The 20,605-nt window shown below is 43.2% G+C and overlaps 3 protein-coding genes across 7 annotated transcripts; all 3 read right to left on the reverse strand.

Moving 5' to 3' along the window:
• Positions 1 to 5,659: 5,659 nt before the first annotated feature.
• LOC137878643 (galectin-3-binding protein A-like) lies at positions 5,660 to 8,622 on the reverse strand. Its single transcript, XM_068719019.1, has 6 exons — positions 8,532 to 8,622; positions 8,179 to 8,279; positions 7,706 to 7,912; positions 7,400 to 7,534; positions 7,037 to 7,328; positions 5,660 to 6,903 (listed from the first exon to the last, which is right to left on the reverse strand). The coding sequence occupies exons 2-6, from the start codon at positions 8,255 to 8,257 to the stop codon at positions 5,877 to 5,879; spliced, it is 1,740 nt and encodes a 579-aa protein (XP_068575120.1). The 5' UTR covers positions 8,258 to 8,279; positions 8,532 to 8,622; the 3' UTR covers positions 5,660 to 5,876.
• A 176-nt stretch (positions 8,623 to 8,798) lies between these two features.
• On the reverse strand, positions 8,799 to 16,085 carry cant1a (calcium activated nucleotidase 1a). 5 transcript variants are annotated; one of them, XM_068718424.1, is made up of 4 exons: positions 15,953 to 16,085; positions 10,558 to 11,226; positions 9,800 to 10,003; positions 8,799 to 9,714 (listed from the first exon to the last, which is right to left on the reverse strand). In XM_068718424.1, the coding sequence occupies exons 2-4, from the start codon at positions 11,201 to 11,203 to the stop codon at positions 9,344 to 9,346; spliced, it is 1,221 nt and encodes a 406-aa protein (XP_068574525.1). In that variant the 5' UTR covers positions 11,204 to 11,226; positions 15,953 to 16,085; the 3' UTR covers positions 8,799 to 9,343. The 5 variants fall into 5 exon arrangements, with proteins under 5 accessions (XP_068574525.1, XP_068574524.1, XP_068574527.1 ...); XM_068718423.1 differs by lacking the exon at positions 15,953 to 16,085 and adding an exon at positions 14,090 to 14,217; XM_068718426.1 differs by lacking the exon at positions 15,953 to 16,085 and adding an exon at positions 13,246 to 13,330.
• Positions 16,086 to 17,308: 1,223 nt separating this feature from the next.
• syngr2a (synaptogyrin 2a) lies at positions 17,309 to 20,540 on the reverse strand. Its single transcript, XM_068718427.1, has 4 exons — positions 20,328 to 20,540; positions 19,010 to 19,247; positions 18,744 to 18,880; positions 17,309 to 18,623 (listed from the first exon to the last, which is right to left on the reverse strand). The coding sequence occupies exons 1-4, from the start codon at positions 20,424 to 20,426 to the stop codon at positions 18,414 to 18,416; spliced, it is 684 nt and encodes a 227-aa protein (XP_068574528.1). The 5' UTR covers positions 20,427 to 20,540; the 3' UTR covers positions 17,309 to 18,413.
• Positions 20,541 to 20,605: the final 65 nt, after the last annotated feature.

A 20,605-nucleotide genomic window follows, 5' to 3' on the forward strand; every position in this document is an offset into this window, starting at 1 on the left:
TATCTTTTTAGTTTAATCTGTACAAAAAACAAAGTAACAAGGATAACCGGCTGCTTTTCCTTCTCAATTCTCTCTCAGTACTCGTCTAATGGAAGTGGATATCTGAACTGTCCTCCGTCTGACCTTCAACCTTAAGCCACACTGTCCGTGGTAACAGTGATGTTACAATACCTTACAACACTTGTGGTGACACTACACAAGTTGGACAATTTTCAAGCAGTTTGGCCATGATTTGATGTTCTTCCCTGTTTTGTATTACCTCAATTGTTTTGCAATGCAATGGGCTACGTGCCTTAAACCTGGTTGTTTTGACCACTTGGCAACAGCAGAAACAAACTGTAAACGCATCACTGACATCTCCACGTTTAAGTTGAGGAACTCAGTAAACTTGTTAGCAGTTATGGAGCAACATAATCATTCACCTGGAGTCGTGTGTCTCACCACTGCATGGTGAATTTAAATCCAATACTTGGTCAATTTGGTCTCTAGCAACTGTTTACGGAAATATCTGTAATTGTCAGCTGTAATATGTTCATATATTGTTCCCCAGCTTGTCACGAACTATGTTCGTCTCCTGTTTGGTGCTGAGCAGGTAGTGAGCTTTGGGAATTTAGAGCTTATTCATTGAAAATAGCGGCCGAAAATCTCGCTATGAGAGCGGTGACAGTGAAAAAAACAGTAATGTTGTGAGCCAAACAGCTAAACAATGAGCTGAAACTCTATGAAGCTCCGTAAAGCCGAGTGGAGCTACAGATTCAGGTGATAACTCTCTGTAAATGTATCACTACGACAGAGCCCCTTCACATTCTCACATTGTTACCACATTGGCATATGATACATTGTTAATTTAAAATGAATTTAAGCCGCTTTAAACATACATTAACATAGTTAATGATAAAAGAAAAAATACTGACATGAGTCCTGCAGAGTAATCGTCAGCCCACGCCGCACAGTTATCTGCGGTTTTGATTCAGTGAGAGTGTTTACGCATGCACAGTCAGTTTCAGTAACTATTAAACACTGTTTGTAACAGATGATGGGAGTAGGAGTGAAGGAGGAGTGGAGGAGTGGAGAGAAGTGACATCATCCCCCTAAATTTAATAGATTCAATCTGGCGGCGATTCCCCTAAGCGTATGCTACCCAAGCCCCTCCGCTCTTATGTGAAAGAAACATTGTAGTCAAATTCTTTAGTTGTTCCTCATCCCTTACTCATGCACGAAAATAAATGGCTCCTCAGTTGGAAAGTTCACCGCATACAAAAGCACCTCAGGAAACAGAGGATCTCAAGAGTTTGGGGTTTTGTGGCCTCCTGTGTTGATTCTGGCTTAGAAAGGAGAGATCACAGGGAGGGCATGCATGGCGTGTTTGATGATTAGAGCTGATGATGAATAATGAAGAGGACTGAAGAGGGAATGAGAGAGGACTGTATCTTCTGTGGCTTCCTCGACTCCCTGACATCATAATTGGCCATCGAAAGTCGGTCTTCTGGCCACTCTGGCAAATATTTCCACTCTTTTCCATAGTTGAGCATTTTTGCCTGGTTGCTTTTCCACAGGTCTCTGTGAGCCCACTTGATGTCTGTGTAAAAACAGGCAGGGAGAGAGAGTGAGAGCAGAGAGGAAAATGAAACAACCAATTTAGAGTCATCTTTGTATTGACCAACATCCCGTGCGCCTTCTAGGCATTCATTCACTTTTGGAGTAAGAATGGGATCAGTCAGATAAGGAAAATTCCCAAACTGTTGGAAGTTTTGCAACCCAGTATGACTCGTTAGCAGAGTGGAAGTTACCAGACACAAAAGACGCAACAATGACAGTAACACAGATGTTGGGCGTTGGACAGGAATAAGGACACATGAAAGGAAGTGACACATCCAAGACCAAATGAGTAGAAATATGCCCCCGTCTCTTTCCACAGTTTACCAAAAGCATCAGAGGAACAGCAGACGCCTTCTTCTTGGCAAAGCCTGCCGCCCCCTGTCCAAACAGTCGGCTTCCTTCCCTCCGAGATGCTGACTGATGTGGTGGGCTCTGCTCAGATCGCAGCCGTGTCCCCGGCTCCTGAGCATATTTCAAATGACCTCACAGCGTGACCATTCTGAGCTATATTCCCACCCTTTAGGACGGGGTTTTACTCGCCAGCTAAGATCTGCATTATTGTATCAACATTTGGTTTTAATTTGTTGAGAGAGGGCAGATTTGTCAAAGAAGTGCAATGTAAGCAGCCCCCCTGTGTACTTTACCCACTACAAACTCCAAAAGGGGCTCAGGAATGGCCATACAGCCCCTAAATTACAGACTTGCAGACTTGCAAGGCCAGGAATACTCTCAAAAAGAAGTGCCCGGCAATACGGTAAAAAAGAGGGTCTCATTGCGGGAAGTGGTGGGTGCTGTGGCAGTGACCCACATCCTCTGACTCCCACCTCCTCTGCCCTGGTGCCTGGACACATCCCACATGAACTGACCAACGTAGCTTTTTGACCATCCATTCCCTGCTGGATGTTCGCCTCCCCTCATCTCTGTTGTGATGTAACCTAGCCACGGCTCAGGGGTAATTCCCATCATTTTCCATTCATCGGTGCACAGCTATTCATATTTTATTGGTGACAATGTGAGGCAATGAATCAGCTTCAGCAAACTCACCTCAGCATCAGGAGGAAAATATCTGCTTGAAAAAAGAACAACAGGATCCCACCACAGACTCTGAGGACAAATGGTCTGGACTGTCCTCAAGCACGGCGTCACAACGTCAGTTAGTCACCTCAGTGAGTCGGCTGGTATCGTCCACAAAGCATCGTCAGTGGTTTCAGTTGGTTTCAGTGGAAATGTTTCTGCCCTGAAAAAAAAAAATTTCACTTTTACGTAACATATTGTACAGGATGCTGATGAACAATTTAAACTGCAGAGCAAACAAAAAGAGCAAACATAAAGATTGTAGCTGATCAAGCCAGAAGGTTTTTATTATTGATCGTAGTTAAAGCAGCAGTAATTGATTTTTTTGTGGGGGCTGTTTGGGGAATATATCTACACAATGACAAAAAAATCAATTTCCTCGTACTTTTATATCAAAATCCAATTATCTTTTCATCCTGTAAAACCAAATATGAAACTTGTTAACAGAAGCTATTACCAACCAATTTCTACCAATAAAATCATGACATCCATCCATCAATCAATCTGCAACTTTTAGCGACAAGGGAGGTGTGGGTGTGTGTGTGTGTGTGTGTGTGTGGAGTAGGACATTGTAAGCCCGTCCGACCTTTTAATGGTCCAATCAAAAGTGAAGGATTTGATAAATATATCTCTTTTAAAACTGAAATATTACGTTTCACTGGGCAACACCTCACAGTACAGGAGCTAAATACGCCCTAACTTCCGTTTCACTGGGACTTTAAGCTCTGCTTGGCTCTCCACCAGCTCCAGAGGGAAACACCAGGCTCCTTAGCTGCTAAACAATCCACTACGTTCACCAGCTGTAGTTTCTAACTTTGTGTGTCTGTGATTTAGTGCTAGAAAGGCAGCGTGTAATTGGCTTATCAGTGCTTTTTGTTGCAGAAAACAGCTGCCTGCTGCTGCTGGAAGAGGCAGATGAGAGTAAATTTTGCAGGCCTTAAGATTAAAACAATGAAATTAAAGATGCTAAAACACTTGTTTCATATGAGGGGAACTTCAGAGTTGAGTAATAATTATTTGTGAGTTCATCACTATTCCTTTCACACGACATGTAGTCATTTCATCCATCGTAGATATGAAAATAATTTTCAGTGCAGATTTAACTTTAAGTACATAATGCTGAATTCCACTGAAATTGGACAACATGTAGAATTCTCCATTTCATTGCGTGTAATCACAGCACACTTCATGTTTTCAAACATAAAGGGGGAATTTTGGGAGAGTATTGGAGTTCAAGCTGTTAGATGAGATTAATCATTGTTCATAAATCCCACTAAATTGAATAAAAAAATGTGGGGCCAACCAAACAGAGCATGTCATGACTTGTGGAGGCAATTATAAGTGGGCTAAAGTAACACAATAATGAAAATACAGCCAGATGTTACTCGCAGCAAAACAAGTGATGACACAGCTGAACTTTCCCTCCGGATAAACACATTACATTGTGAACATAGCCTGGCATGAGATCACTTGTAATTCACCCGCGCTATGCAGCACTCTCTCCTGCGTCCGACTAAACCATTGCTGTGAGTTTGTACAGTCCTGAACCATGAGTGCATGTGGAGGAGTCTTCTTTAAATATACACAGTGATAATGTAATGAACAACCGCAGCATCTGATCAGTCATCTTCTGTCATGTCATTGTTTTCGTGTACCCACAGTCAGTCACACTTCTCAGAAACCCCACGCGTCACCGCATGTTAGCCTGTTATGTGTGGCTGTCTAACCCACCTGTCCAGGCATGTAGGCCCGCATGTTGTCAAAGTGTGACTGTCAGTTAATTGTGTGTGGGGACTTGAAGACAGTCTGAAAACACAATTGCTTGGGAAGATTCCATGATTCATGAAGAGGAAACTGATATCACCCTGAATCAGACCCCTGTAATCACAAAACCTTTTCGCACGACGTTGAATGAAGCCGACATGTTTGAAGTTTGTTGTTTTCATTCTGTTGGGGAAAAGTGTGATGATGAACGTGACTTTGAAGTGTTTCACATGGAGGATAACCAAACTGTAATTATTTCAGCAAGACACAACGCTGAAACATTCTGACACAAGAGGTCAGGGCGGATACCTTGTTAGTTCAGTTCAACATTTTGGGGGATATGTACTTCACTCTTGTGAGGAGAGTCAGATGAGGATCAAAACTTTCTGAATAGGTTTGCTCATCTTAGCACAGAGAATGTAAACAGGGTGAAATAGCTTGCCTGGCTGTGTCTGAAGGTAAATAAATCTGCCCCAACAGCACCTCTTAAAATCACTAATTATCACATTATATTATTATTTATCATTATCTTATTAATATTTACAAAACACAGTATGTAAAAATGACAATTCAACGTTTTACGGTCGGTTGTGTGCCAAATTATTACAGATTACACAAACAAAATATAGCACGTTAGTGCTTTATTGAGGTGTTAAGGAGATTTTATAACAATTGTTAACAGCCCGGTTAGCTCCTGTTTTCAGTCTTTGTGCTAGCTAACTGACTGCTGATTAGCCTTACATTCAACAGACAAACATTAAAGTGAGATTGATCTTACCATCTAACTCGCCGGTAGAGATAAAAGCGTATTTCCCAAAATGTTCAACTATTCCTTTAAACTTGTATTTCAATGACATTTCGTAGAAATACTCTAAGTTCCAAACTATAATGCACTTTATTTCCTTTTTTCTCCTGCACAAATAAGTAATACTGCTCCCTGACAGACCTTCATTTCACGACTCATAGTGAAATGAAGTATTGATAACGTATGCATATAAACTCTCCTGCAGTGAGCTTTGTAGATAAAGCTCAAGAGAGATCACAGAAACAGAGCAGAAATGTTCTGCTTATGTCCAGTAGAGTGAAGCTCTAAACCAGTCTGAGGATTATTTAACTTGATGCTATTTACATTTTTCATTTTGTGTGTCTCACATCTAAATGAACCTGAAGTTAGGGTTTATATTTTCTGTTGGTTTTGTGAAGAACAGACACACGCAGAAAGTGATCTAGATATGACTTTATTTATTTGCTGTTAAAAAGAAAACAGGAAAGGATGATAGATATCAAATAAATCACAGCCAGGTGACAGGTGATTTGTAGCTAATCAATGAAGATTTATGAAAAAGAAAAATCACATAATATTTTATCATCATTGCAATCTATTGAATAATACGCAGACAAATTGATCAGAATATATTGAGCATGGCGCTGCTTTTGGATCAGACATACTCCGGTCTCACTACAAAGTGGTAGACGTACTGGTCATCAGGACAGGGATAGGTAAGAAAATGGGTTCCATTCAGGGTCGCCATGGTGTTCTTGAAGTCCTGAACCTGACAGATGTACTTGCCTTGGCACATCAGCAGGAGACGATTACGAAACAGGATGTTGCTCCATTCAGTGAGGCGGTTTTGAGGCGCCAGCCTTGCTGAAGGGAACGACTCGCATCTCACGCCTCGGTTTGAACATTCGTGTTGGTACTTGAAGACATTTGCCTCCCAGCGAATCGTGTTGCTCTTGAAGATCAGGCTGTTGTGGACAGGTGTGCTGAGCCACGTGGTGGTGATGGTAGAGTCGTATTGATTGCGATACACTTTGCGGTTTTGGAGGTGAGTCAGAGCAGTGCTCCACGGCTCAGCGGTGTAGATCCTCGTACGGTAATCATCATCTTCTCTGTCAAACTTTGGGTTGGACATCAGATTGCTGAGGAGCAGAACATTAAACTGGAAGGCTTTCAAGACCTTTTCCCGATACATGTTCCTATGAGTGCTGTAGAGAGAAGAGTTGGACTCCAGGTTATACAGTGCCTTGGCGGGGATCATGGAGAAACGAATGCGACTCAACAGTTCGGCCTGAGTTTCCAAACTGATCAAGTTGCCCTTCTCTGTGATCCAGCTCTCCACAGTCTGAAGCAGAAAATATTCATCTGGCACCACCAGGTCTGAGCGCAGGAGAAGTGATCCGAGGAGCTCAATGGAGAGTCGGGTCCAAGCGGGGGACGTGGTCAGATTTTGGTAGTTCCAGGCCAGATACTGAATACAGTTCTCTTGGAGGACAAAGTCCTCAGTCTCCACTGCATATTCGTAAAGGGACACCTGTGTGTGGAACGAGGCGTCCTCTGGGAGGATTTTAGTGAACAGCCGGGCTGTGTCCTCCTGCAGCTGCATCACCCCAAACTTATAAGCCAACCAGTGGAGGCACTGCACAGAGGAGAAGGTCACATCCACCTTGTGGGTGTAAATGTATCTAATGAGAAAGAGTATTTGTTAGATTCAAGCGATTGTGCCTTCTATTTACGAGCTCACAAAACACCTGAGTGATAGTAATAGGAATTCTGCATCTCAAATCAATTCTAGTCATCATAGGGCTTTCATTATACCTGATGAAAGAGGAGAAATGTGGTTGGCAAGTCTGGCTGACGTCGACCGTGATGCCGGTGATCCCCTCCGAAGCGTTGAAGAGTGGGAACTGCGAGAGGATCAATTTGTGTGTGCAAATCGTCAAACCAAAGACCTCCGGCGTCCCGTCTTCCTGCGTGTTTCCAGTGACACTCCGGACTGAGATCGAGAAGTCACAGCTGTTCGCGCTGTCGAAGAGCTGGGCGCGCTCATCAGACAGACTGATGCTGTGGTCCAGCGAGTATGGAGAATCACTGCTGCTCACATTTGACCCTGGAACCACAAATCATCGGGATGAACATTTGATTGAGCACGAAGAGGCCAAAGAGAGTTTCGATACGTACCGCTCTGTTCACAAATAACTCCAACGTCCTCTTTGTGGCTGCAGTCGGTTGCTCCCCAGCTTGTGAAAGAACACGTAGAAAGATAATTCTCTGTGCCTTGACATTTCAGATCATCCAGCCAAATAGGTCCGGACGCTATGATGAAAACAAAATGAAAAAGGGAACACGTTTGTTATGGCAGAAACACATTAAACGGTGACCTGTTTGACGGCTGAGCTTGTGGCCTTGGGTATCAAATCATAGCTCCTCACTCAATACAATAATGTCACTGCCCTCTGGTGGGGGATGAATGGAAGTAGAAGGCACCTTTTCCGTAGTCCTTCCCAGTCTCAACAGATTTGACTCCAGGGAAGCGCAGCTGACGACAAACCACCTGGGCCTCAGCCATGTCCCAGTCGTCGTCACACACCGTTCCCCATTTCCCATCGTGGTAGATTTCCACACGGCCGTCGGCAACACCGCCGCCAAACAGCCTCACATCCCCTTCCTGCAGCGAAGGGTTCCTTTTTCTATCTGTATGACAACACAGGCTCGGGATATTAACCGAGGCCGTGACAGCAGAGAGGTCATACAAACATCTGCAGGCTGTGTTGAGTGAGCATGGTTCGAATATATTTGCAAAAGCACAAACTATAATAGGCATTGCCTGGATTACAGTTCTACAATGAAAACTAGGATATTATCAAGACTGTATCTGTTTCCATAAATTTAATTTCAGGGTAAAAGCGTAAGAGTTATTTTAGTTTTCACACAAATGAGATTTGCTTCGGATGACTCACCAAACAGGTTAAATTTCATTGCACATCCAGAGACATGGAGAAGTAGCAGAAGCCACAGGGTGAATAGGTTTCGATGCATTTTCAACTACCAGTGTAGGAGTCTGACGCAGACGGACGATGACAAAGAGGCAATGTGAGGAATATGCACTACTTTACTTTACAATTCAAAATGATGGTTTAAGAGTAGAACTGTAATTTAGTTTTTGGTCTTTTTGCATATAAATCAATGTATTCATTAAGATGGAATGCAATTAATTTTAACCGACTATACTAAATGTGTGCAGTAAGAGTTAAAAAGTCAAACCTAAAAGACAAGATGTGCTAAATCCTTACATATAATGAAAGCACATTACCTTCTCCCCTCTGGTTGCAAAGTGATGTCGTCCAAAAATGTGCTTCTGTCTGTGACAACAAATCTCCGTCCTTTTGAAGTCTAAAAACAGGGTTCACTTCTCCATTCCCGCTGCTTTCCCCAAGTTTCATTTCACACTGAAGCAGAAAATCAAAGTGTTGCACAACGGCTTTCGGTACGTTGACTTGTCCCAACGTGTTTGAGGACAATGTCTAACGTTTGTTGAACTAGAACAAAGCCACATGACTTCAACGACAAGAGACAGATGATAGGAATCAAGTTATTTTACTCAGTCATCCCACCCAAAAAATTATACAACTCATTTTTCACCAAAAATGTTATTCAAATAATGTCGATGAAGAATAAAACCCTTTTTGTTATTTCAATGAAAATAGCATGTTTGGTGTGTACAGAACGATGTTTAAAATGGAGCAAAGAAACCCTTTGAGAGTGTACAGTATGTGCATAAACATGGATGCTTCAGGAAAAGAAATCACAGTCTGATAAATCAATCGTTTGTACATTCATCATAAGAAAGGCTACAGTGCTGTCGAGGGCCACATTTGTCCCGAGAAGGAGACAATCCACGGACATGCTGGCATTGTTTGTGTTCACTGGCACTTTCTCAAAACTCGAAACAGGAACATTACTTTACAGTCTCAGCCTGTTGTTCTTCTACTTGTCCTGAAGACGATCCTTTAAAAGGTTGGATTTGTGTCTCAACGAGGAAGCAGCGAGTGCAGAAACTTCAACAGTGACTGGATTGTAAACAAAATAGAACAGTGCAGTGGCCTCGAGAGCGAGTCTCTCAGTTTATATGAACTCCAAGCCCTCATATTTCACATCCCCGATCTTGGTTTCAGGCAACAGGATGCGTCCGTCAAGCGTGAAGGCCATGATGTACGAAGCAATCTTTTCGCCGTTTTCCTCGGACTTGAGAGCCAGAATGATGTGGTCGCCTGTATTTGGGACAAACTTGAAGGAGGAGAATCCGTGAGTGGGGTCAAGCGGACCCACTCGACTGACAACGATGTCCCTGAAATCCGACGAGCAGCTGAGGGCGATGTTCGTGCCGCGGCGCTCGTCCGCCTTCTCCTCGTAGCGCTCCTTGCTGCCGCGGCGAGGGAGGAAAAACCAGCGCTGCAGGGCGTCGCTCCACGCTGCCGACTCGTGGATGAGATACCCTGTGGAGATTTAGGAGAATACGGATAAACAAAAGAGAAAGGAAAAAGGAAGCAACAGCGAGCGAGAGCAGATGCAGACCCTCACCTGGAGGCTGTATCCCTGCAGCAGCCTTGAGAGCGTTGTACGTGGGAACCCAGTTCTCATGTTGTACGTCCCCTCTGTAGCCCACTACTTTCACCCACTCCGGGTTGTTGTTGACGAACTCGCCCGCTGTCGTGGTCCACTCTTTCCCCAGACCGCCGACGTACAGGTGCTGGTCCTTCACCGCCAGCCACTCGGCTTTGAACCCTGTCGGGAGAATAGCAAATTAACCACATAAAAATACTCCATTACAAGCTAAAGACCTGAATTTAAGTTAAATTGCAAAAGTGTTATCAGTAGAATATATTTAAAGCATGAGTTAAAGCAGAAAAATGGCCGCTGTGACTGAAGTATTATTAGATTGTTAATACTGATGCATCAATGTGTAAGTAGTAGAGTATCACTGTATAAAGAGTTAAACTGTGTAGTCATGTGGGATCCAAACTAAGATGAATCTGGGGGGTCGTGAGAAGGTCAGAATAGGTTGTGATACACAAATCTATGTCAACTTTTGGCGATTTTGGACTTTTTTGTGAAACAATGGATGACTTTACCTTTAAGGGCCTCAAACAGTTATTCACATCTGAAAAGATCTCTCTGCTAACAAAAATAAACATCTGAAAAGTAACTAAAGAGCTGTCAAACATGCAGTGGGGTAAAAAGTATTTCCCTCTGAAATAGAGTGGAGTAGAAGTATTGAGTAGCATAAAATGGAAATACTCAAGTAAAATATGTAAGAGAGGCAAGAAATGTATGCTGACCTTTGGCGACGCTGCCGTCCCCATCGGGTAAGATGACCCAGGGCACGATCTTGTCCCCATCGATGTGGTAGACCACGCCCGTCCTGTCGTCGACGCTGTAGAGCTTCCCATTGAACACCACCAGCTCCGACAGCTCCATGCCCCTTCCCTTCTCCGACAGGTGGCTTTCCAGCACCACTCTGTCCGCGTCCCACTCTACTGCTACCTTGTCCCCGCTCTGGGACACCAACAGGTGGCCCCGCCGCATGTAGCTGAACCACGTCAGCTTCTTGTCGCTACGAGAGCTGGTGTCCAGGTCGGCGATGACTCCGATGCGGTAGCGGGTGCCCTGCGGCGTGCGCTCAGGCGCACTGAGAGGGTAGGTGTCATTGTAGCGGGAATCGGACTGATGGCCGACAACGGGACCGGCCCTCCAACTGTGCGAGTTGTAGGAGCGGGAGCGCCAGCCCGAGTTCAGGTGCATGAAGAGCAGCAGGAACAGGGCCAGGAAGGAGACCACCGCCACGATGGGCTTCCATTTGAGGCGGAAACGAGCGTCAGTGGTGTTGGCCATGGACGTCAACATGGGGAGGCCTCCGACGGAGATGCGCAGATTGTTCATAGGGTCATTCTGCTCCAGCGGCGTGAAGCCCGGGGGAGCAGACATGGAGGACGGAGGCCCGGAGTGACCTAAACAAAAATACAGAGAGATGGTTTGTCCACTTAAAAACAAAAAGCAGGGTTAAACGATTGATGGATTACAGCTTCTTCTTGTGTTCTAGCTTATATTTAAGGTCCCAACATAGATATAAAAGTCAGATAGACTACAGTGATACTGTTGACAGATGTTGTCCCACTACTTTGGCCTTACTTGACCCACTTCATCATGCTGCTTTTAGATATATTGTGTTATATATCCACTTATCTTCCTGAAACATGAAAATATTCTCTCTCTCCTCTCCCCGTGTCTCTCTCTCTCCCTCTGTGTGTGTTTATTTCCTTTCTCTCATCTGTGTGAATGCTGTGCTTGAGCTTTGTCTCTTGTGTGTTTGTGTGTTTTGTTCTCTTTCCAGGTCTCCATGGAGGAGATGAGGTCCTCTGGCTTCAGGTCTTATCCGTTTGTATCTACTCTTCATAATATACCACACCACTAAAGCTAAAGATTCTCTCATTTACGTTTCACTGTGACTTTAAAATTCAGACGATGTCACTTTTCTTCAACAGCAGCCACCGCTGTCCCAAGTGACAGGAAATCCTAAAACAATGGCAACAGTGTAGAAGAGTCATAAAGTCAGCAAACCGGTTGTAGAGCAATATCTACTTAATGTTTGCTAACATTAGCTAACATTCAGCGACCAAAACTACTGGTTATACCAGACTAACTATGGCTGAGTGCATTACCCTGAGCAGTGGTGTGTTTTATTTCCTATGAATTCAAATTATGTAATTTGCAGAAGAAAGAATATGATTTGTTCTTTTAAAAGTGACATATTCTTGGTTTAATATGGTCATTTTTAAATCATATACAGGTCACCATTCAGGTTATACAAGATCATTTGCATCAGTAATAAGCCAAAAATGTAGCTGTATCGATACAGCTGCAATATAAAGCTATCGAGGCAGGAAAACGTTGTAACACCTGCTTTGCCCTGTGAGAAAGTACAAAAGCTAAAGAACTAAATGTTCCTTAATCCTGTAACACACACACACACACACACACACAAAATGAGCCAAAAGTCTACGTAATCAGGCAGTGATTTATGTTATTTAGATGATTAATCTCATACGACTCACATACTCTCCAAAAACAGACTCTGTTGGCCGATCAACTCTGTAGTCCCGCTGGCAGGCAGATCATTCATTTAAACCTGTAGTATAAATTCTGGTACAGCTCACACGAGTGACTGGATTCAAGGTTAAACATTACTTGATAAGAAGCAGGAAGTAGCCCAGTTGTGGGTTGGGTGGTTATCGAGTGGCCACCATGTCAACGTGGAAGTCGGGAGGAGCCCAGTAAGTGACAGACGGGGGAAGGCGTCTGAACAGGTAAATCAGGAAATACACAGCCGGCTCATGCAGCACACGCCAAAGTCCTTATTTGTTACACGATAGTGAATAAACGATGGAAAATCGTTAACAATCATTCTGATCATCAATTCTTCATTCGAGTAATCTATCAAGCAAAACTCATGCCATTTCGACACTTTACAGACCAAACCGGTAATTAAAAAGCTAAACAGGTTCATCGATAATGAAAACAATAATTAGTTGCAGCTCTAAATAATATACAATCGCACACTTTTACCCCTTTATGGGCTGTGGGAAGCTCAAACTATTAGTCAACTTACGGGTAAGAGTCCAGTAGAGAGTCCAATATTTGATGTTTCTAGCTTTTTAAATGCACAAACTCGCAGGTTTTCTTTGTCTTACATTACAGTACAGTGGCTATCTTTAAGTTTCGGACTGTTGGACGGACAAAACAAGCTGCCACTTGGGGTTTAAAAAAAATTCTGAGGGCCATTACACATGACAAACCCAGCCAAACTATGCCAACTCTTTTCAAATGAAAGTAGCAAGCAGCACCAAGTAAGTCCCTAAATCTAGAGAGAACTTCCCCAAGAAGGAAACAGTGACAGCCCGTCCCTTCAGGCTTCTACCCCAAAATGATCATAAAGAACGTAAACAAAGAACATGGCTATTGTTACTCACAGCTGTCAAGCCAGCAGCTTGTGGAAGACTCCAGTGACGAGCAATGAATGCACGAGCAGAATACGAGCAGGTAGACAGACAGACAGACAGGCAGCCCGTCCAATCATTAAGACTGAAATGATTGGACGGGCTTATTACTGTCCTGTGACAGCCACAGATACTGGATTTGTTGTTTTTATTTTGTCAGAGAATTTGATTCATTGAGAATTTCAACAAAAAATGTTTTTGAAGAAGATTCCCAACCCTGCCTTTAACAGACCACATGATTAGTGGATGAATCAAGAAGACAAATAATCATTAGTTGCAGCCCAAATTCAGTTAGACCAATTCTTTTTCATTTAAATGTACATAAGTGATAACGGGCAAGTTGAGAAGTAGTGCAGATACTTCAGTTTAGCTCCTGAAAGGTCTCAAAAGTCATATTTCAAACACTCAACACGAAAATGTATTTCCTAATACTGATATTTGATTATTGACAAAAACAGCCAACAAACTAATGTGACCGTGTCCGTCCACCACGCTCTGAAGAACAGTAAACGTTTACTCTCAAACCAGTTCCAGGGACCTCTAGACCTCGACGCTCCTGCGGCCTAAACGTGGCGGCAATTCTCCGAAAAAGGAGCTGAAAGCCTCTTTCATGAGAGGGGCCCCCCCGAGCCGAACAGCAGTCCATTATGGCAGAAACATCAGGGCCCGCAGTCTGAGGAGAGCAAACTACATCCTCTCTGGAGCACACCAACAAGTGGCTGATGTTCAGTAGGTTCACAGGCTGTTATTGATTCTCATTTTGCCCCCGAAAAATCCCCTTCCCTTAAAAACTAAACAAGTCGAACAGAAGGCTTACCCCTCCGTCTCCTCCGGCCAGAGCGCTGACCCTGAGCCATCACACTGATCCCACCGTCCTCTAACGAGAGCTCCCTCAATCTGTGCGGCTTTCCGCTCACAGATTATTTGCAGTGCAACCGTGACTAAGGATTATTTTACAATGCTCGTGAACTTTAACTAGACTCTGAGGATTATGTTCAAGTCCAAAGGGGCAAAGCAACACCATTCATCAAGTGTTCATTCATAATAGCAACTAAGAAGCAGGCGCCAGGGGTTAGGAAAGAAAACGGGGGGGAGACGAGAATCCTGCTACCGTTAGAATTTAAAAAGTATAGTATTTGATACATAATGGAGGTTTTCTGTGATGTTATCAGTACTCTGAGTACTGTGACTGGAATGAGGCCAGAGATCAGCTTGATAACACCAGCAGAGCGGTTACACATTCAACAGGGACGCTACGACCCAAACCTACTTTCAAATCGTGGTAAAAATGTAATTTAAAACCGAGTTATCCCCTTCTGAGCGTCAGTCCAGAAATATGTTAGGAGTCCGAGAAGTTCATTATTAATCAACAAGCAACTTCTGAGCGTCTCGAAGTAACTCTCAAAGGTTTTGAATAGTTCAAACTCATGAATGGAGTTCATTCACACATTTAGGGCTGTCTCTCTAAGGTTTGTAATATCATTATATTTTATATCAACACTGCTACCTAAAAAATGATATATATGCTCTGACAATGTTATCCATATCACTAACCGGTCGTTTACTCTATCTATCAATTTGTCAGTAAAATAGTGAAAAATGACCAAGGTCCAAGGTGACATCATCAAAAATATTTGTTTTGTTCAACCAGCAGATATTCCCTTTACACTGATACAAAACACAGGAAGTAAAGTACAACATCTTCACATGTGAGCACCTGGAAGTAAAAATGTCTTAGCAGTTTTCTTGAAATTAAGATTAATAGATGATCAAAAATGTTAATTTTCTGTTATCAATTACTCCACCAATTGTCCCAGCTCTAGTGTGAATTAGTGAACATGTAACTTTGGAGCGTCTCAGAGTGTTTTTTAAGGTAATGTGCAACACTGAAGAGCTATCATTTACAGAGCCTCCCTGACAGCAGTTGTTCTGTCCTGTCCTGTCCTGTCCTGTCCTGGTCCTGTCCTGGTCCTGTCCTGGTCCTGACCCTGACCTGGTCCTGTCCTAAGCCCCTCTCAAACGTAAAGCTGCTGGTTCCTTGACGTGAAAAAGTGAGTACCTCTTCTCTGTGCCGCCATAAAAGATGACATCTGGGGAGGTGGGCTTCAAAGGAACCAGATCAAGGACCCAGAGGGTGTGCGTTCGGCCCATAAATAGTTCACTTATGTCAGACTCCCAAGACCTCTGCATGTCAGGGTGCAGCCAAACAGATGTGCTATTGGACTATGGTCTTGATTTTAGGTGGTTTCAACCAATGAAAAGACACTGTATGACACATAGATCTACTATAGCGATATTTGAGTATTTATCATTTAGTTTGCAGACCAGCTGGGACCATCTCTGAGTCCCCAAGTGGCCCTAGGACACTTTACTGTCTGCAGGCCTTTAATTCATAAACCACTGTGAGCAAAGTAACTGAATACAGGGAGAGTTGTGTTATTAAGCATGACAGAGATTGTAGTTATCCATCCTTCATCTGCATGCATGCGTGTGTGTGTGTGTGTGTGTGTGTGTGTGTGTGTGTGTGTGTGTGTGTGTGTGTGTGTGTGTGTGTGTGTGTGTGTGTGTGTGTGTGTGTGTGTGTGTGTGTGTTAGCTCGTCCTGCCAGCAGCGCAGAGGTTAACGCAGATGCCATCACAAATGGCTGCGTCCAGGAGCGACCTGAAACCTTCTCACTCACCGCAGACGTTAGATGTTCCGCTCACAGTCCGCCGGCGGCTGGAGCTCAGATGTCATTGTTTTATCGCTTCCTACTTCGGCTCCTTTTCCTCCGCTCCCCGTTCACCAGACGGCCGCTCATTACTTCCTGTATCTGCTGATGACGACGGCAGCAGCAGCGTGCACCGCTTGCGCGCGGTGGATGGACGAGGGATTGCCGAACTGCTGCGTTCAGTTGCTATCGGAAATTTGAGAACTACTCCATTCCATCGAGATAGATAGAGAACATACTATTCCTGCATGGAAATGTAATTATATTAACCGAGTTATCTCTATTTTGAAGTGGCTGTTGTGTGTGCGTCTGAAGTAGACAAGCTGAACAGAAAATATCTTATACATACAGTAAATCATCTTGGTCCCACAATAAAATAAAAACAAAACAAAAAAACAACCACTAAATAACTTTAAAACTTTACCGCACAAATTGTTGATATTATAAGATGAGGCTGTATATGGTTATGTACATGCAACAGAATATGTATTTACTTGTAACAAAATCAAGGAGGATAACTTGAAATATATTCATACATTTTATATTACCACAGTGGGGATGCATACAATTTTAAAAGATTATCCCTAAATCTGCCCTAGATGCAAGAGCAAAAAAGGAACATTTATGCTCCATAAATTGGAAAATATGAATGCTTTCACCAAATAGATACTGAGTTTAATATGAATCCATGCATGGTGTAATTACTGATTAAGATGTATTACTTTAGCAAACAAATGTACTTTGTCATGATGGAAGGAAAGGTTCTTTCTTTATATTTAGGTTTTTTCACAGGTGGAGGGGTGTGTAAGGGACATTCCTCTGATCATGCACAGTGTAATCATTGTAATCATGTTAACTCCCCCTATGCTTGATCATGCTTAATCTGGTCATGGATACTTTGAATACTAAAGAATAGTTGCCGACCTGGAAGTCATCAGAAGATGATGAGAAGGCTGATGAACCCTTTGTCTTTTGAACAAAGACATTAAAGATACTAAATACAAAAAGCAACCAGAGGGGGGGGGGGGGGGACCAACCACACCCTTGTCCTGTGTCCTGTGGTATGAGCATTAAAAGTGTGACATTGATGTAAGAGATTTTTTGTCTTGTTCCTTGATGTCAGCATGGGATTACAAAATTGCCACAACAGGATGCTGATTGTTAGGTATTTGAATGTGTTTCTGTAAAATGTGCATGGTCTTTACACAAGCTTCTGCGCATTCACCTACACAATCACTACTCAAATATTTGCCAAGGGAGCACAGCTTCTGCGCAGACTCCGGTTCTCTCATGAGAGGATATAGATTACGAGGTGACTCAAGAGGCTTCAAAACAAGAACAGTTTTTATTTGGCAAACCCCCCCGTGTGATACAGAATACTGTACAAAGGCAAATCGGGGGAATCATTGTGAAGCCGCCGAGCAGTGAAACTGTGACGCTTGCAAAAAGTAGAGTGAGAAAAGCAAGCGCATGAAGTAATGTAGAAAATAATGGTTTGATTGTCATGTACCTGGACTACAGGATTAAGAAAGATAATACATATATCAATTTACCACAACATCCCTGAAGTCCTGAAACCAAATTATGGCCGATTTAGATCTAAAAAGAACTGTGAGTGAACTCAAGGAAGGCACATTCAACTTCTGTAGAGGTAGCTGGTACAAATCAATGGTTTTGGCTACCTTAAAATAAAAACAAAACACCCTTAAATACTAATACTAAATAATAACTCTGGCAGAATTGATTTAAAAAAAATTAAATTAACAATCTTAGATCAGATATCTAAAGAAATGAAGTGGGCTTTTCAGTGCATAAAAGCCATTATCAGTGGTTGATTATGAGGAGAGGAACATTAACATGGCATTACAGTAGTTATAGACGGCACATTGTCATTGCAGCCGATGATTAAATAACAGATTTGTCAAAAAATTAAGTATTTACTGAACTGGATCACTAAATTATTGTTGTTGAACTGCCGTATGCGAATCTGACAGTAAAACAAAAAACACTTATGTACTTAACACAAACATATTCAAATACATGTTGATTTGTGCTTTGATATACACAAAAAGGGGCGTAAAAATAACTTTAGTTGGTTCGGTACAAAGGCAACAATGGCAACGTTCATCCTTTTGTCTTACCATGACAAATTCCTTCTAACCACAAAACAAATATACATATTTCCAGAGTTCACCTGCTCTGTGTGGCACAACACAGCAAACAGCCACCACACACACACACACACACACACACACACACACACACACACACACACACACACACACAACTAAGAGCACATCAGTGCAGCCAAAATATATGCAAACGCGTTTCTGCAGGAAGTAAATTGGAGTGCAGAGAACAGAGTTGTAACTGAAACCGTTAACACACGTTTATGTAAAAAAAAAAAAGGCAGAACTCCCCGATTCGGACTTCAATAAGCTGGAGGCTGGTACTCTCCCGGCTGCTCCTGGTTGGGAGAGAAAGGCGACTGCTGGTAGCCCGTCGGGCCGCCGCTGCTGCTGCCGCCATACGGAGCGGGCGGGTACGGAGTACCGTGGTCGTTGGCCGGGTCTCTGTACTCCTGGTCAAAGTCGCTGATGCCTTCGCGGTATCTTCCGAACGCAAAGTAGAATAACAAACCCTGTTGAGAGACGTTAAAGAGTTAGAAAGTGGAGCTTTTACGTGACTCTCTGGTAAATCTCCCAACCAGCCGAGTCGTGCGTTTCATCCTCTGGTTTTGTTAAGTCAAAAGCTGGCTCACCCAAGTGACGATGGAGAAGAAGGAGAAGGCCACAACGGCTCGGGCAGCATCCCTGGTGACCACAGTCCCGTCGAGGGTTTTGGACCACTGGTTGGCCAGGACGCAGAAGCAGATGAACCACAGGAAGGTCCAAGCCCCTGCAAAGATAAACAATCAGGATTCAGATGAAATATGATGACAGATTTAACCTCAAATAGGCTGCACTTCCTGTTTTGGGGGGGGGCACGGTTCCTGTATTCTAGAAGGAGCTGCAACACAACTCTCACCTGAGAACACCAAATCTCCTATGACAATACATTTTCTCTCTTTGGCGTTGCTGATCTGTGGGAAGTAGGCGTCCAGAATGAGGAAGACGACACAAGCCAAGAAGGCCAGGACTCCGATCCCGACCCCGTAGCTGCAGGCGCTGTCATTGCTGTTGAACATGCATTTGGTGTCTTCTTGCGTCGACGGGTTTTTGTAGCCTTCTGCCGTGATGGTCGCAAAGACCACGATGGAGAATACCTGCAGAGAGAGAGAGAGAGAGAGGAGGGACACACGGGGTTAAAGCCAGATGGAAGGTGGGGAAGAAAATGCTGCAGCTGCAAGGGGCCTCGTGATTCTCATCACATGATTCAAATTACGACATTGGGCTTTAAACGCCATAAAAGAAAATCTAATTAAAACATCTGTCAAGGCCGTTTCAAGCCTTGACCTATCTCACAGACACTGGCAGAGGTATTACAAAATCTGACTGATATTTTTGACCTTTTTGGAGCAGTTCAGAGTCCCTCCTCACATCCTGGGATACTGAGCTGCTTTACTTCTTGTTGACTTAACACAATAAAGACAAAGCCTTCACTGTCAGGGCTCTTGAATATGAAAAGACTTGAAGAGATAAGACCTTTCAAATCACACCTTTTAAAAATAAACTTTTAGGGTAAATTATTTATCATTTCTATTGTTTTGTCTGTTTTTGTTGTGCACGTTATATATATATATATATATATATATATATATATATATATATATATATATATATATATAGAGAGAGAGAGAGAGAGAGAGAGAGAGAGAGAGAGAGAGAGAGAGAGATATTATTATCACCTTTGTAGGGTTAAGTTTTCACCATAACAACTTAATATAAATGACCTACATTAGAAAACAGCTGTGTAGTAAAGTGTGATGCTAACAGGTGACGTCTGCACACGTTTAAATTCCTCTTTATCGACGACATATTCTGAGAGTTTTAACTCGCCCTGGGCCACGATTCAGAGCCGTGTGCAACACTGTTGGCAAACAAACCGTCCATCATCAGTTGGTAAACTGTCAGTAGGTAAGGTGACACGGCACTGGACATGCTAGGCTAACATGAGCTAATATCAACAAGTGCTCCAGAAAACACATCAAATTTACACTTTTTTGTAACTGTATTTAAGATTTCAACCTAACGCGCACCACATGTCCGGTGTCGGCCGCTCATGGAGCTAAGAAGCGGCATCACTGACCGACTTGTGTCGCTCCTGGCAGCTCACATCTGTTAACACAAACTCGACGTGACAGTCGGCTAACTTTTCATGCTAACGTTTCCGTGGAGTCACTCACCCAGCTCAGGCACCGCAAAATGGTTTGAGGTTGTTTTACAAAACTGACGAACTCAAAAGCACCGCCAGCCAGCGAGGCCCCGTAAGCACTGTTCTGCATTTTTTTGTCACCCCCCCAAAAATGCCTATTAAATGACTTAAAGACGAGCTGGAGAAGTCTCCCCCTGTCAAAGTTTGGGACAGTTTCGTTTTGTCAAAAAACAGCTTCCTGAAAACTTTTCAAAGACCGCCCCTGCTCTGATATGTTCAAGTGCTCCTCGTAAAATGCGGCTTCCAAGT

Source organism: Cebidichthys violaceus, unplaced genomic scaffold, assembly GCF_023349555.1.
Source record: "Cebidichthys violaceus isolate CVI_PGR_0920_01 unplaced genomic scaffold, fCebVio1.0.p SCAF_23, whole genome shotgun sequence".
Taxonomy (NCBI): domain Eukaryota; kingdom Metazoa; phylum Chordata; class Actinopteri; order Perciformes; family Stichaeidae; genus Cebidichthys; species Cebidichthys violaceus.